At 39.3% G+C, this 15,485-nt stretch overlaps 2 protein-coding genes across 2 annotated transcripts in view; one reads left to right on the top strand and one right to left on the bottom strand.

Annotated features, from left to right (window-relative positions):
• Positions 1-210: 210 nt before the first annotated feature.
• Positions 211-15,485, top strand: part of LOC108064313 (IDLSRF-like peptide) — a 41,741-nt gene continuing 26,466 nt past the window's right edge. Inside the window, exons 1-2 of the mRNA XM_017151803.3 lie at positions 211-272; positions 3,466-4,233. Coding sequence (XP_017007292.2) covers positions 4,053-4,233 — 181 coding nt within the window. The 5' untranslated portion in view covers positions 211-272; positions 3,466-4,052. The remainder of the gene's footprint in view (positions 273-3,465; positions 4,234-15,485) is intronic.
• Positions 11,801-13,247, bottom strand: LOC108064312 (uncharacterized). The gene has a single exon (XM_017151802.3). It carries the CDS (start codon positions 13,110-13,112, stop codon positions 11,955-11,957), a length of 1,158 nt encoding a protein of 385 aa, XP_017007291.2. The 5' UTR covers positions 13,113-13,247; the 3' UTR covers positions 11,801-11,954.

Raw genomic sequence — 15,485 nt, 5'->3', positions numbered from 1 at the left:
GCGAGTGACATTGAGAGCACGGCAAAGAGCGAATGCCGCGGGGAAAACTCAACCGCAGAGGGGAAGGGCAGGAGAGCGGCAAGCGGTTTTCCACTCATCCGGGAAATCCACTCGACGAGGACTCGTGCGTAGGCGGCGACGAAGCTCAAGTTGAGTGTCGGGAAAAGTGCTTAAAAGACGAACGCATTGCGCTCAACGCTTCAGTCGAGTTTGAAACTTACACTCAAGCGGAGTTGTAAATAGTTGTTCGAGTTGTTGGCTCGTACTCAAACGTACTGTATTACCACCTTTATGCACCTAAGCAAAAACCCTTAAGAAAATATAAAAAAAAAACAAGAAAACATATACTGTTACAAGCAAAAAATTACAATTTAAGTGGCAAAAGGATTTCCAACTGACGCGTGTGCTATTACATGACTTGTGACTTGAATCCGTTTAAAATTGTGTGAAAAACTGTTGAAGAACCCGAAACCCAAACCAAAGCCCAAGCGCAAAACGCCAAAATTCCCTCGAAATTTGAGTTGAAAAGGAAAATCTGTGTGTGCAGAAAATTGCTTCTTTACGGCTCCGCTCTGTTGCTCTTCATTACCTTTACGTTATACTTGCCACCCCAGCACTCCTCTTATTTTTTTCGGATTTTTTTATATATATTTTTTTTTTAAGCCTAGGCCTCGTTAGTCTTGTCCCGCTTCCATGATTCACGTTGCGTATACGCCGTGTGGCGGCTGGTGGTTTGGGTGTGCGAGACGACGAGTGTGTGCGAATGTCGGTGGTTGTGTGCGTGTGCTTTGAATAACAACACGCAGTTGTTGATTGTTCCCAACTTCCTTGGGCTCTCTTGTTGCCGGGCTGCGCCCCCTTTGTCCTTTCCCCTCTGGCTTTTCTGGCTGCTGTTAAATTATGCATTAAGAACCCCAAGCCCTCGCACAAAGGAGAAAATGAATGCAAAGAAAAGGAAATGGTTTAAAAATACTGGCTGCGAAAATTTCTGGCACATTTCTTTTTGGGTGTCCACAGTAAATTATGCAAATTAATGTTTGTTTGTGATTTGGTCGCTCTTTCTTTTGGTGTTTCGCTTTAGGCCAGGCCAAGGTGGCCAGCAAAATGTTTAGATTTAGTGTTTTCTTAAGTTTTTTGGTCTGCACCTGGCTTTTATTCATGTTTGTGGAAACTTAGTGCAAGGATAAATTAATATTTGGGGCGCATGAGCTAAAGGACCATTAAATCCGCTGAACTGTACATCTTGTTATGCCAGTTTATGATGATTTTTAAAGATTAGAAAGTATTCCTCTTACTATTATGTTTTTCGTTCTATATTGTTTTTTTTTATCCCGAAGCAATTCATTTTTTAAGTCGTATAACTTTTTTTGTACTATTTTAAAGGTTAAACAAATTTAATTTTATTTTTAATGCTGTTTATAATTGATTGGTGTTTATTTTACCGATCGAATAGAAAGTGTTCATAAAAAGAATCTAAAATTGAGGAAAAGACGTATTAATTAATGCTCTAATATAAATACATTTTGATTTGTATATAATTTTTTCAAACTTATTTTTTATAGCTAAATAATATATATTTCGAGAAAAGATATTTTTCTAATCCCAATTTATTTTTCTTTAAATTTAGTTTTACAACGCTTTAACCACGTACAGCTTTTAATACCCAATTTTAGCTTTTCAATAAATCTTTTTATCTAACGTATTTTTTTTGCAAACTTTACAAATGCTTTTTCACACTTAACTTGATGCTCTTTTTACCTTTTACCTCCGTCGATTCTCATTCGAGCAATTTGCGCCGAATTATTTGGCCACATTTTGGCGCCTTGGCCATAACTCACTTTACTTTTGCCCGCTTTCCTGTTCCTTTGGACTTCCGCTGGCCTCCTCTATTTGTCTGTGAGTCTCTGGTGGCTTATATTTACTATTTGGCTAACGTGTCTTAAGAGCCAAATGTTCCTCGATTCAACCAGGAAATTGTCCCTGTGTTTTGTGCGTGTTTTTAGGGCAACTGTCGCAGTCTGCCGTTTTTGGATGTTTATTAAATCGGTGGAGCCGAGGAAGAAGTTTCATTTTCAGTCTATTAAAGAATTTTATGTCCTTCATTTTTGTTTTTATTTGCTTTGGCGGTGGGCTGAGTGTAGTTTATGTCTTCCTGGGAATTGTAACAAGATTTTACGGCTTAATTCTCTGGTGGCAGATGAGCAGTCAAAAAATTTCAACTTCCCGTTGGCCTTTTTGGCAAGCATTAAATTAAAGTCAATCTAAACTTTATAGTTTGGCTTAGCGAAAACTTTTATATGGCGTTGAAAAGAGCTGAAAATTTTGAACACCAAACTTATCACTCAGCTGAGTTGTGCCCGGTGGAATAACTAATTTACGTAAATATTTGGTTCATTATTCAATGCCCGAGGCTGTTCTGAGAAGTGGAGAGCTGCCGACTACAGCTGTGAAAAAGGACTAATTAAAAAGCTTGGCTTGTTGGACACTTTTCCATTCTGTCTTTAACTTTTCCCTTTTCAAATTTCGGGGCCAAGGTTTCTTTTTCGTTTGACGAAAAGCAGGGGTGAAATTTTGTCGTGTGTCCATTTTTGATTGCCCCAAAAAGTATAGCAGAAAGTTACAACACTTTTTCACTTCTTCAACTTTTGCTTACACAAAGAAAAGAGCAAAAACGGAAGGGTTAACTTGGCTATAATTAAAGGTTCGTCTATGTCTGGCCCCTTTTTTTCTTCTTTTTGGCCTTCCATTTTAGTGCTGCTGCTTTTTGGTTACAGCGGCGTATGTGTTTTGGGTGCTCGAGAGAGTCATTAAGAGTCGCTCGAGTGTGTGAGTGCTGGAAATCCATCTAAAAATTATACGAAAAAAGGTTGTTCAACTTTCTATCCCCTCGTGTAGTGGACTTTCACTCGCCCTTTCACCGCCGAAAATAAAGCAACCCAGGGAATTTGAGCAGCGAAAAGTTAAAGTTCGTTAAGCTGATTAGATGACTGGGTCTCAAGTTGCTCTGGCATGTAAATGGCCTCCTGGAGACATCACCGGATAATCCACCGCACAATCGGTGTCAACTTCTTGAGGTCTCTATTAGGGGCTTCCGTTGAACATTCAAATTATTTTTGCCATAAAGATCGTACTTAAAATACTGGTGTTAAGTGCTTTTAGAAAATTGTAATTTTCCCACTCAAGTAACTTTAAGCGCTCTATTTAATATCAATTTTACCAGTACTGTATGGTAAAATCGATATATTCGTTTGATCCCGCCGTGTATTTTTTTCTGTGAGGCCGATTTAAACATCAGAAATAAACGATTTAAAAGAAGCAAAAAGAAAAATTTATTTATGTTTTAATTAATCTCCAGTTTTTTCTATGCTTTCGAAATATGACAGTTGGAAATTCTTAGCTTTGCAAATTAAAATTTCCATTTAAAACTCGTAACTAACTTTTCAACTTTTTCTCTTCTCGTTGCAGTGTAGAAAAATGTAAAAAGTCGACTAAAAACATATATCTATATACACACATATAAATATTTGTTTGCCTGCAAAATTATTTTCAACTTTAATTTCAACGAAACGAAAATACAAACAAACAAAGAAACGAAATCGAAACAAACCGAAAAAACCAACCAAACCAAACGGGTTAAAGCTTGCATGTAGTTCTTAGAGCCACGTAGTAAACGATAAGGAAACTATAAAGAAACGAGATAAACTAAACAGAATTAAATAGGGAATCGGGAAGAAGTTGCAGCTAATTTCTGGTTCGTATAACTCCATTAGAAGGCGATTAGCATACTGAAGGAAGGACGAAGAAAGAGAAGCGGGGAAAACCCGCGCTGCAGTGGCTGAAGTGCCAACGATAATTCAATCAAAGGGCGGCAAAAGTTGCCCGGAAAACTGCTTCTGGAATAGAAGAAGAAGTCGAGAAACTAGAAAACTGGAAAACTTCATCAAAACACTCGGATAAAGTGGAAAACGTGTGCGTGCGCGTGTGAAAAACTTTTAGCATCAGGCCGAGGGTTTTAATTTCGATACTTTACAAGTTCCGCCAGCCAGCTGGAAATGTCCCTGGCCATGGACCACCATCATCATCATCATCAGCAGCTGCCACGTCAGCAGCACCTCAGCATGTGGCCGACATTCGCCGTCTGTCTGCTCCTTCTGCAGGCCACCAGCAGCACGATGGCCATCGATTTGAGCCGTTTGTACGGACACATGGCCAATCCCATCGTGAAGCGGAGCGGTAAGTAAATCGAACTTCATCTCCATTTCCTTTATATATTGGTAGCTCATTAGGGGCGCACCTGGCGTGTACGCAATTCGGGGTGGTTTAGGTTTTTGTTTGAGCCAAATTCCATTCACAGATTGGCCTTCACTCTTCTTCCTTTGGGGCCTGAAGAATTTTTCTTTTCTGGTTTTTCGCTTAGTTTCCCCTGCTCTAGTTTATTTATTGCACCACTCAGCCTTTAATTCGAATAAAGAAAAATATACGCTATTCCATTTTGCTGCATACCTTCACAGCATTTGGCTACTTTTCTTTTCTTTTAATTTAATTTGGTTTTTATTTATTTTTACTATTTCAGGTTGTGGCAGCTGAGCTGCATAATTAATGTGCACGTTCTTTTTATTTATGTTTGTTTTTTTCTTCTTTTCCATTCCATTCTCCTTTTTGCAGTTTTACGGATTTTCCATTCGCGTGTTTATAGTGGCCACCGATGAAAATCTTTGGCTTTCCGTTTAAAGTTTATGTAAATGGTATTTTAAGGCAGAGGGAAATTTTTTAATTGCATTTTCCATGATGGGTTTTCCCATCCATTTTGTTCGTGACGGAATTTTCACTGATTTTTTCCAAATACTTTTTATATTATTTAATTAACGCCCGTAGGCCAACCGACGTTGATTTGTGGCATTCGAAGCATGCCAGAAATGATTCCAGTTATAATTAAATTATTCATTTGATGTGTGCATTGCGGACCCTCTAACCAAATAGGTAATTAACTCAAGCCTGGACAATAAATTGGCGAACAAGTGTTTGGCCAACTTAATTTGCGGCATTATGGCCATGGGCCACGAATAGACTTCAATTAGTCAGTTGCTCAATTGGTCATTAATTGCCGCCTGTCGCACGGCCAACCAGTTCATGAATATGCAAAGTTCAATTATTGTATTATACTAATTTTTGTGGACGCTCCATTAAACGCTTAATGTCGATTTACCCGGTCAACTAATATTAATTTGGTGAAAACTAAATTTATAGAATTTCTAAATTCCCTGCACTCGACAGTTTGACAGCTTATGCATTTACCTCATGGAGGGAACACTATTTCCTCGATTCCTTTTACCCACCTTTTGCAGTAATTGCTCGTTGAAAACGCTAAAAAAATCCATTTACACCGCTTGAAGAATCACAAGCCTGTCAACCGCAAAGTGGCAACGGTTTCCAGAAAGGACTCAAGGTTTCATTTGAAACACGGCACAAAGTGGTAAAAAAATATAAAATAATCACTGAAATAATATAAGAGTTAATAATAATGATGGCTTTTTATTAAATGATAGATACAAAATTATAGAAATTTTATTTTGATCTACAATAAATCTACCTTAAATATTTTATAAAACAATTTCTGCGTTTTTTCGCGCTTTAAAATTCTGTACCCTGAAAATATAATGCTAAAAGCTTTTTGTTCAGATAAACCTTAACCAATTTGTCGCAATTTCCCCTTTGCAATTTCGCTTGAAAGACCAACTTTGCGGGGCAGTGTAATAATTTTAGTTTTCCTGTCAGTGACAACATATTTTATGCTGCAATTTCCGCAGAAAAGAAAGTCGCTGCATTTTCTCGGCGCTTGTTAACCCGCTTGCTTTCTTTACTTAACATTGGCTCCTGGTTTTAGAGTTTGGTCTCGGTTTTGGTGGTTCCTTTTGGCGGTTTGGGCTTGGGTTTCGTTTCGGTTAGAGGTGCTCTACTGGGTTTATTTATTGTGGCTCGCTTTTGTGCTCCATGGCATTCTGGCTTTGTGACGGACGATAACGAGCGTGGGTTGCCTGGCAGGTCGTGGCATTGTGTGGTGGTCGTAATTTTTTGGTCAGCTGCCCAGTTGGACGATCCCGGGGCAGTTAATAAATGTGCCACCGCCAGAATTCAACAGAGTCTGGCTGAAAGCACTCCGGAATCCAGCGCCCAGCGACCAGTGACAGCTTGAAAGGGTTTTGCGTCACTTCCTTTTCCTTTTCATCACGAAGGCATTCATTATTCCTGATTGCTGCATTGTTTTTCGCTTTCACTGCTGGCACTCGGTAGAAAATTGATTGACACTTTTTAAAATGGGTTCATATCAGAACCAGAACCTTAATTGGAGCCGACAAAATTGATGGTCAATGCATTTTGCCCGGCGATTCCTTAAAACTTTCGTTTTATATTATGGCGTAATAAAAAATATATATTTAAAAAGATTTTTTAAATTTTCCTAACATTTTTAAAAAGCCTAATATAAAAATATATGAAAATATCAAAATGTCACTTAATTTATAAAGAAGCATTTAACGCAAAGAAATTTTAATTCAATTTTGCTTGTGAATTCCGTAAAAAAAATTTAGGAAAACATTTAACAAGTCATAAAATAAATATATTCATTTTTTTTTCCCAGCTTCGATTGATTTTCTCTAAGTAACATATGTGTTGGTTCGTAAATTTCCATTTCCTCCCCTTTAAATATTCATTTAGTAGCGTCGCCTAGAGTATCATAAATATTAAGCGAATAATTCAATTAGTTTTATGACCGCACCCAGTCCAGTCTTACGGCATAAATTATGCAATATTTGATTTCTTTCTGGCTAATGTGTTCGAAGAAAATGGCCAAAAATCGTGGCAGTTGGCCGGGGAGGTCCCTCTGCATTTTTTTCTTCCCCCAGCTGCCCGATGTGTGTGGTGCGGTGACTTAAGCGGCAACAAATGGCAAACAAAACGTAGCATACTGGCTGGCATTCGCTGGGGCGTGCTCCACATGCAAATAGCTGGGGCCACAAAAATACGAGTTCGAGGCAAGGCTGCAACCAGTGTGCAAGCACTCTCTGAACACTGAAAACTGAACACTGAGCCAGCTGACGGACATATTGGCTTACAAAACAGTCCGTGGACTTGGCCATTTCCACTTACGTGATCGCTCCAACTGCAGCTGGCGCAGAATGAAATTTCCATAAAAGCAGAGCCGCAAATAGCAAGCGCAACTGGAAGTCCAAAATCAGCAGAGCGCTCAGGCAAAAGCTGAAACGTGATTACGCCGCGCATTATGGCCAACAGCAACAACAACAAGGTTTGGCATTCAAAAGCTGCCAACAGAGCCAACTAGACTCCAGTTAGCACTAACTAGCTATCCCAAAAGCATTTAGGCCAAAACGGCAGATGCCATGGTCTTGAACCTGAAACTGAAAGGCTCTGAATAATTTTATTAGCAACTTTCGGCCCTCGACTTTTGGACCATGTTTCCTAATTAATTCTCTTGGTCGATCATTTTGCGTGGTCTCTAATGGTTTATAAGTAAGCCAAGAGATGCGAAATTCGAGCTGGGGGTAAACTTTTAATGGGATATTTGCAGCGGATTTTAATTGTAAGAAAAAGGGGAAAAGGGCGAGATAATAATAGGGATGGTCGCAATAAACGTGTAGGGTTACTTTTATTTATAAATATTAAAAAAAAATTGAATTGAGGAAGAAAGGTTCTTAATAAAATACGGTACTTGATTATTGTAAACCAGGGGGTCCCATTTCTTTTTGTAAAGTGCAAATGGTTTTTCTTTTTTCTATGACTGACTTAGTTGTAAATAATTGTATCAACATAGACCAAATTAAAATGCATTCAGGTCAATGTTATTACAAGTAGAAAGCTTTTCATATTCGACTATTCACAAAAATGTGTCACACATTTCCAAAGTGTCATTAAAAAGAAGGAAAATATTTGAAACCAATTAATAGCTTACCGAATTGCAGGTGTTGAACAATGTTGCAATACCCTTACAGACATGATATGGCCAAAGAAAAACCCTGTTGAAAAAGGGAAATATTTATTGTTATTGCCATGGCTAGTTTGTAGCTACTGCCATAAATAATGGCAGTATAAATTCTCGAAGAAAGTGAAACAAAATGCGAGCAAAATATGTTTGAAAATATTGGCCTGGACAGGGCAATTTCATTGGTAATTTACAAAAGCCATAAATTGAGTGAGCCAAAAGGTATGAAACAGGAAGATGGTTTTTGGATGCAATGTATGCGATAAATTAAATTATGCTGACAGTTTAATTATGCTTGATTGCCAAGATTTATATCGAGGCCCTAGAGTTTGCAAACTCGGCCACTGATATGCAAATCTTTGAATATTTAGTAGATGTGCGTATGCAAATTGAGTGACTCGATGGGCTCGCTGTTTCTGCTGGGTCACGTATACGCCGCGTTGCCCACGGACACCGATCAATCCACACTTTGTCCCCATTAACTCGGTAAACTGTCAACTGGCTTACCGAATAATATCCAACAAATGGCCATCATCGTGTTTGTGCTTGTGTATATCAGCGAAAATGGCTGTGGCAATGTGGGCAGGTCATTAAAAAGTCTGCGGTGGAAGATTGCATTTCATTCTGATACGACACTTACGTCGCGTATATTTCGAATATTTCGCAGAGGAAAAGTTTCAGGGCATTAAAGTTTCGCCTTCTCCGTCGTTTAAATCGATTGCAATTGATTTTCACTCGTTAAGCGTGAGTTTTAACACTGCTGCCGCCGCCCCAGATTATCAATTTGTTCATAAAAATGTTTATAGTTTCTGTCCCGCCTTAAAGTCTTTTTGGCCCGCAGACACAGACGCCTCGAGTCATAACTAAATGTATTTTCTTTTGAATTTTCTCCTTCACTTTTATGCCGTCATATTATTTTACGATCACAGTTTTTTGTTCACTCTTCGCTCGCCTTGGAAATATTTGTTTTATATGTTGTCAATTTTTACGGCCCAGTCTGCCGGCTGAAAGTGTTTTCCTTCATTCACTGGGCATTCATTGTTGCCTCATTTATTATTTATTTGCTGCGCACTAAAAGTTGGCCAAGCCAAGGCGAGACGCAGAAAATCCACCCGTGTAATATGCAAAATAAAGGGGGATGGAGAATGTAGAACAGGACATTTTAGCTGCGTTACTCATACGCCGCGTGGGTTATATATAAATAGAACCATTGAGCCGGGCGAAAAACAGCAGTTTTTCATTAACAAAAGTGTCGTCGTCGGTCGGGAAAAAAGAAGGTTAGAATGGAGAAATTGCTTTATTGATTTTCCGGCAAAGAAAAGGCAATGTTAAAATATGTTCTTGAACTTGAGGGCCCCTAAAAACTATTTCCACACTGGCTCGTTTGATAAATGGCGATTTTTATTTGTAAATCCGCAAGCAGCTGAGTTGGCAACTGCTTAGCATACTTACACACACATTTATGGCCAAGATATTATTTGAAATGGCAAATGCACAATACATAAAATCCAATTTCCAGCCAAGAAGGGCATATTCACACAGCCACAAATGGAAAACTGTGGTCTGATTTCGAATCTACAGGGAAAGGGACGGGGGTTCGGATTCAGATGGAAAAGATAACCACAGATGCAGACGACTGAAGAGCTTTGCCAGTGAAAATCCAAATCCACTTGTGACTTGCGCATTTCTTCGGCTTCGGCTTTTGGCCCAGAAGTCTTAGGCCACTCTGCCGCATCTCAGTTTTGCATATCCAATTTAGCTGGCAAATGCAATTCGAGGTATCTGTTGACTGCGAAATGGCAATAGCACGTGCAAATGCAGGGTCAGATGTGCCTGCGATTCCCATATTTTGTATTTGTGCACTTCCGCCAGCCACAATTTTCCCAAATTGATTTGCTTAAAGGGACGACGGGTGTGTGTGCACAAGTTTTCCAGGCATTTTCACAATTTTCCCCCATGTGCAAAGTATGCATAACATTTATTTTTCACCTTCTTTTGCCTGAACGCTTCGCCGTGGCATGTGTGAGAAATTAACCTGGCTACACTTGTGACACAAACTAATGCAAAATAAAATTTCCCTCTTTCTTAATTAAGTTTCTTGGAATTGGGGAGGGGAAAAAACTTCCTCTGACACTTGACACCTTATGACGGAACTTGTAATTAGTTAGAAAGCCTTTTGATTACATTGCATTTGGGTCTTACGGTTATTGCTACAAATTTCACAGCAAAGTGTGCAAAATTAATTTCAGCATTTATATCTCTCGGCTGAATTTCATTAGACAAATAACCATTAAACGTAATGGCCTTTAAGACTTGGTTTTGAAATTATGCACTCGTTTGGCTCTTCAAGGCGGGATAATTGAATTGGTAAATTCGTATTTCGCATTTCGGTCTGCTGAATAATTTAATAACAAATTCAATGTTCGTTTGCCTAAAACGGGAAAATATAATTACCCCCGCAATTATTTATGACCCAAAAACCGAACCACAAAGCATATTTAAATTTATTTGCAATTTGCTGCGGTCGGCAGGTGTAAATTTCCATTGGCTTTGTTTCGTTGTTTTTCTGCGGTTGGTGAATGCCTCTAACCCACTTGATTATACACAAATACCCAACCAATTCGCATTTGGTTTCAAATCAAAATGGAAAATGAAGAATGGCGAATGGCAAACTTTTCGCCTGGCACATGCCGACATTGTTGGCCAAAAGTGTGCGTTTCGTTCGGTTCGAGAGTGAAAATTGAGTGAAGTACACACGTAAACAGAGGGAAAGTTTTCATGCATTTGCAATGCAAAAAGTTTTTCCAAGGGAAGTTCAAGGCAACACAGCCGTCGCACCGATGGTCAACATTTCAGCATTTTTTCACTTTTCCCTCCAGGTGAGAAAGAGAGAGAGGCCTGCCTTAGGGCTTTTCCACTTTTCCACTGCTAAGAGAGAGGGGAGGTGGGTAGCTGGGTACATAAGCTGTAAGTGCTGTGATGAAGTGCACCCGAGTTATCACTGGAACGAGCTGCAGCATAAGCCAGATTAAATGTATTTTCCATTACTGTTGCATGCCACTTTCGGCCAAAGTAGACACAGACACCTCCTCAGCCAGTTTTCCAAGTGGCCGAGTAGTCACGAGTGTGAGTTTGCCAAATGGCTGCGAATCGTATGGGCCATGTTTGCCCGAGTTAGGTGTGTCGCCTAAAAGCAAACTCAATTTACCGTCTTAACATTAGGAAGCTGATTCGGTTAGCTGCACACACAACACAACACACGTCCTTCTTATTTGCAAGCAATTACTCGGGTTTATAAATAAATGATAGGGTTTTCTAAGTTTTAAAAGGTTTAAGTGGTAGGGAAAAATGGTTTAATTCATTTAGAACATTTTATTGATTAGTTATTGGCTTTGGAATAAGCAATTTTAATTTAAAGCTACTTATAGATGAGTTGTTTTAATTGAATGCATTTGATAAAAAATTATTGAAATTTATTGAGCTTGAAAATTTTGACTTTATCGATATTTTCTATATTTTTAAACATCGATATTGATCTGACGTTTTCCTTATAAATAAAACTATAGTGGTAGTATATTTTACTTAACGAGTATTTCCCTTGAAAACATTGTTATTCTGAAAATATCGAAGAAAACCATAAAATCGAAATTCTACTTCTCTTGCGTTTTTGTTTATATGCCGTTTTGTTACTTAACTAAATTCTGAAAAAATCTTTTAGATAATGTTTAGGTCAGAACTTGCTATTAATTTTGTTAAATAGTTCAAATAAATTCTACCACAATAAGAAAATAAAAGAAAACTCGATTTACAGAAAAGTACAAGCACTTGCTATGGCAGGAATTTAATAATAAAATCTTTAGCACATTTTCTGGCACTGAAAATTTTGATAACTGCCCACCGTAAGGTAAGACTGGAATTTTGAAAACTATTTGGACCAGATTCGCAGGAACTTTCATAGTTAAGGTTCGGCATCGGCCTCGATGACTGATCCCTGCTTAGTTGGCGACCCACCAACAGTTGTGTTGCCCTCATCCTGGTTAGTGGGCACCGTTTTGCCGCCCAGAGCCAGAAGAGTATCGGGTGGCATTCCGGCTCCCTCCTCCTCCTCCTCCTCGCCCTCCCCATCGTCGACCATCTTCTCCTCAGGCTCCGGGGGCAGCCAGCAGGTGCCCTTGACCAGCCGGTCCTCGATCTCGGCGATCTCGTTCTTGTAGTACTGATTGAAATCGGGTCGCTCCCAGATGCTCTTGACCCACTGCAGATTGAAGTCCATTTTGGTGCAGCAACAGAACTTCCGTGACTTGTGGCACTTGGGGCACTTGGCCGGCTGACGGGCTGGGTGGGTGTACTGCTGTTTCTGTTTCTTCTTGCAGCAGTAAGGACACACGTGCTTCGGCTTCTTTTTGCTCGCCGAGGAGCAGGGAGCCGGCTCCTTGGCGTAGACCAAATGCCCGCGCTTCTTGGCGCAGAAACAGCAATTGCAATCGTCGCCCTCCGGCTGCCTCTTGCGCGTCTGCATTCGATCGTAGAACTTTTTGAAGGCTATCTTGATCTTGGCCTCGTAAGCCAATTGCTCGGCACAGGAGAGCCCGTCAAATCGGGCATAGGATTCGGCCGACTTTCGGGCGGCATGAACCCAAACACATTCGTCGTTGTAGGAGGGTCGTCCCTGATCGTCGTAGGTCAACTCCTGTTTGGGCTCATAGTAGAAGGCCTTAAAACCCCTCTTAATAATCGAGTAGGCCAGATGGGCCTCAACCTTGTTCATTAGCGACTTTTTGCCCAGTTCGTGGAACAAATCCTCTTTCCGTAAACGTTTCTTAGGAGTCGTGTCTATACAATAGCACACCTGATCGTAGTGCAGAAAGGCATAGGTGATGATGTCCACCGTTGACTTGGCCTTGCACTCGTGCAGTCCGCAGATGATCATCACCTGGGCCAAAGTGTTGGCCAAATCGAGGACGTTCTCCAGGAATATCGAGGAGGCATTCACCTCGCCCAGACACTTGCACTGCGTGTGCTGATCGATTATGCCCAAAGGAGCATGTCGTTGGCACTCCTTGTGCTGGCAGTTGTTCCTGCACCGGAAATCGGGCATCGCATGGTGGGCCTGCATCGCGAATCGGTCTTACCTCTGTTCTTCAAGCCGTTTTCTTCTCCTCTCAGCATGGAAATTTTTCAATTTTTTTCCTAAAAGATTTTGTAACCAGTTGTTGAATCGAGACAAGCCAAATGAATGTGAGACGTGGGAGAAGGTTCGGCCTGACAGGTGGAATAAATTCCAGTTGTTGCTGGGATAATTATTTGATTAAAATTTAAAAAAAAACAATAGGTTTATTTCTATTATAAAATTTTATTTTAATTGTTTTCTTATTGAAAAGAATTTACATAGTGACAGCATAAAAATTTGCAACATGCCATCATGTTTATTAATTAAGACAATATTAAACTTTTAATAAATGGAACTATTCTCAGAAGAATACTAAAAATCTAATTGAGTAGAAATACATACATTAAATTATCCTCAGAAGAATAAAACAAATGAAATAGTAGAATTTACAAAGTGACAGAATTTAAATTTGCATGAGACTGTAATTATTATTTTATTATTATTTCTAAGAATAAAATAAATTCACATGAAGTAAAAAATAAAAACTGAATTCCTAGTAAGAGTTCCTGAAATTAATTGTTTACCCTTTTAATAAAATTTACATAGTGACGGCATATAAATTTCCAAGATATGATAATATTTATTGGGTAAGAAAATAATAAATTTTTAATAAATGAAAACATTCTCAGAAGAATACTAAAAAATTGCTCTTTTCCCCTTGAGTAAAATTCACAAAGTGACAGCATTTAAATTTGCATGAGATTATCATCTGCAAAAAGTAAGAAAACATAAATAAATGTATTTTCCTTGCAAGGATAAATTTCTGAAAAATCCGGTTTCAATGTAGAAAATAAACAAAATGCTTTTTCCACACGGGTGTCGTGTTAACACAGCAAAGCCTTAGGATTTTCTACAAATTTGGTTACTTTCTTGGCTTCTCATGTTTTGTAGGGGGAGGCCAAACGGCATTTGATACGGCATAGATTGTTTGAGCTGTGTTTTCGTTTGTTTGCCCATTCCTTGTAGACACGTAGTATAAGTTTCGATGGGTCAAATATTTGCTTAGGCAACAGTGGAAATTTTCAGAGTAGAAAGCCGCCAAGTAGACTACGTTTCATTTCTCTTTCTGGCGGCCTTCGTAATGGATGTCCTTTTTTTTGGTTTTTTTCGTTGGTCGGCTGGGATACATTCGTAATTGTTGATGACGGCATTGAGTCAAGTTTATGATTCGTTTGGGAGCGGGAAATGCGTCTGGCAGTGGCATAAATAAAGTACGACATCCTGCTCGCGTTGAGCTGAGCTCAGTTCGTTCCCAGGGGAAGCGTCAGAGCAAATACATCAAAGAATTTATTAGACAAGCTTTGCCATATCCGTTTCCTGTTGACAAATGCCACGGGAACCGAAGAGTCATCTAATAACATTTTTCCAAATGGCGAGGGCGAAAAAACAAAAATCGCTGACGAATGTAAATCTCCATTAGCCAAGTTGACCCTTTGGATCTCAGTTAAATTTTTGTGCACTTTAACCTTTCGGCCATAAGTGTAATCCTGCGTTTTTGTGCCTGACGTATAAAAGCCGCTTAATCTGTCGCTGGCGCAAAAAAAATGGTAGAGTCATAAAAACTTTGCTTAACTCATAATGAAATAGCAGCAGGATGCGGGCCTGGAGATGAGCGATTTCAATCCCGACAAGAATCCCCATTCTTCGCTTCGGCCTTTTGTTTTTTCTTTAAGCTTAAGTGCAACTACGTAACTCATAAAACTTGAGCAATCGCGCATAAATCTTGGCCAGACAAAATGGCCAACTGTTGTTGGCCCCGTACTTTGTTGGCCTGGCCGGCCACTTTTCTTGGAAAAAAAAGAAGGAGAAGAAATCGTATTCGTTTCTCTAACAATAAAAGTTGACAGCCTGGAACTGACACGTGGCGATGGTCAGGTGGCAACAGGAGAATCTGTCTGCCGGCTAAAGTTACAATCGAATCCATTTCTATGCTGGGCAGAAATAAAATACCTTTGCAAATTGTTTTTATCCCTGCATTCGTGGAAATGTATGTACCAGGTAGAGAAATATAATTTTGAGCCCGAAACTTTCATTGAGATCTTTTTTTTTAGAAGTTCTGTAGACTTCTAGAATTTATTCAACCCAAGCGATTAAAAAACAATTATATATATTTCAACTCATATTTTAGTTTTGGCTGCCTGATAAATCGTTGTTCTGAACAAAGTTCAAGCGCAGCTTAACTTTTCCGCAAAGTTGGTCTGTAAATAATCTAGCTGAAAAAGCTGTTGATATCTAGCAGCTTTAAAAATATCAATCAACTGAATTTCGGGACTATCCAAATATAAGCCCAGCTAACCCACATTTATGGCCCGCCTAGTC

The sequence above is a fragment of the Drosophila takahashii genome, chromosome 3R (genome assembly GCF_030179915.1).
Source record: "Drosophila takahashii strain IR98-3 E-12201 chromosome 3R, DtakHiC1v2, whole genome shotgun sequence".
NCBI classification, from domain to species: domain Eukaryota; kingdom Metazoa; phylum Arthropoda; class Insecta; order Diptera; family Drosophilidae; genus Drosophila; species Drosophila takahashii.
This window is presented reverse-complemented; position numbering and strand designations above follow the sequence as displayed.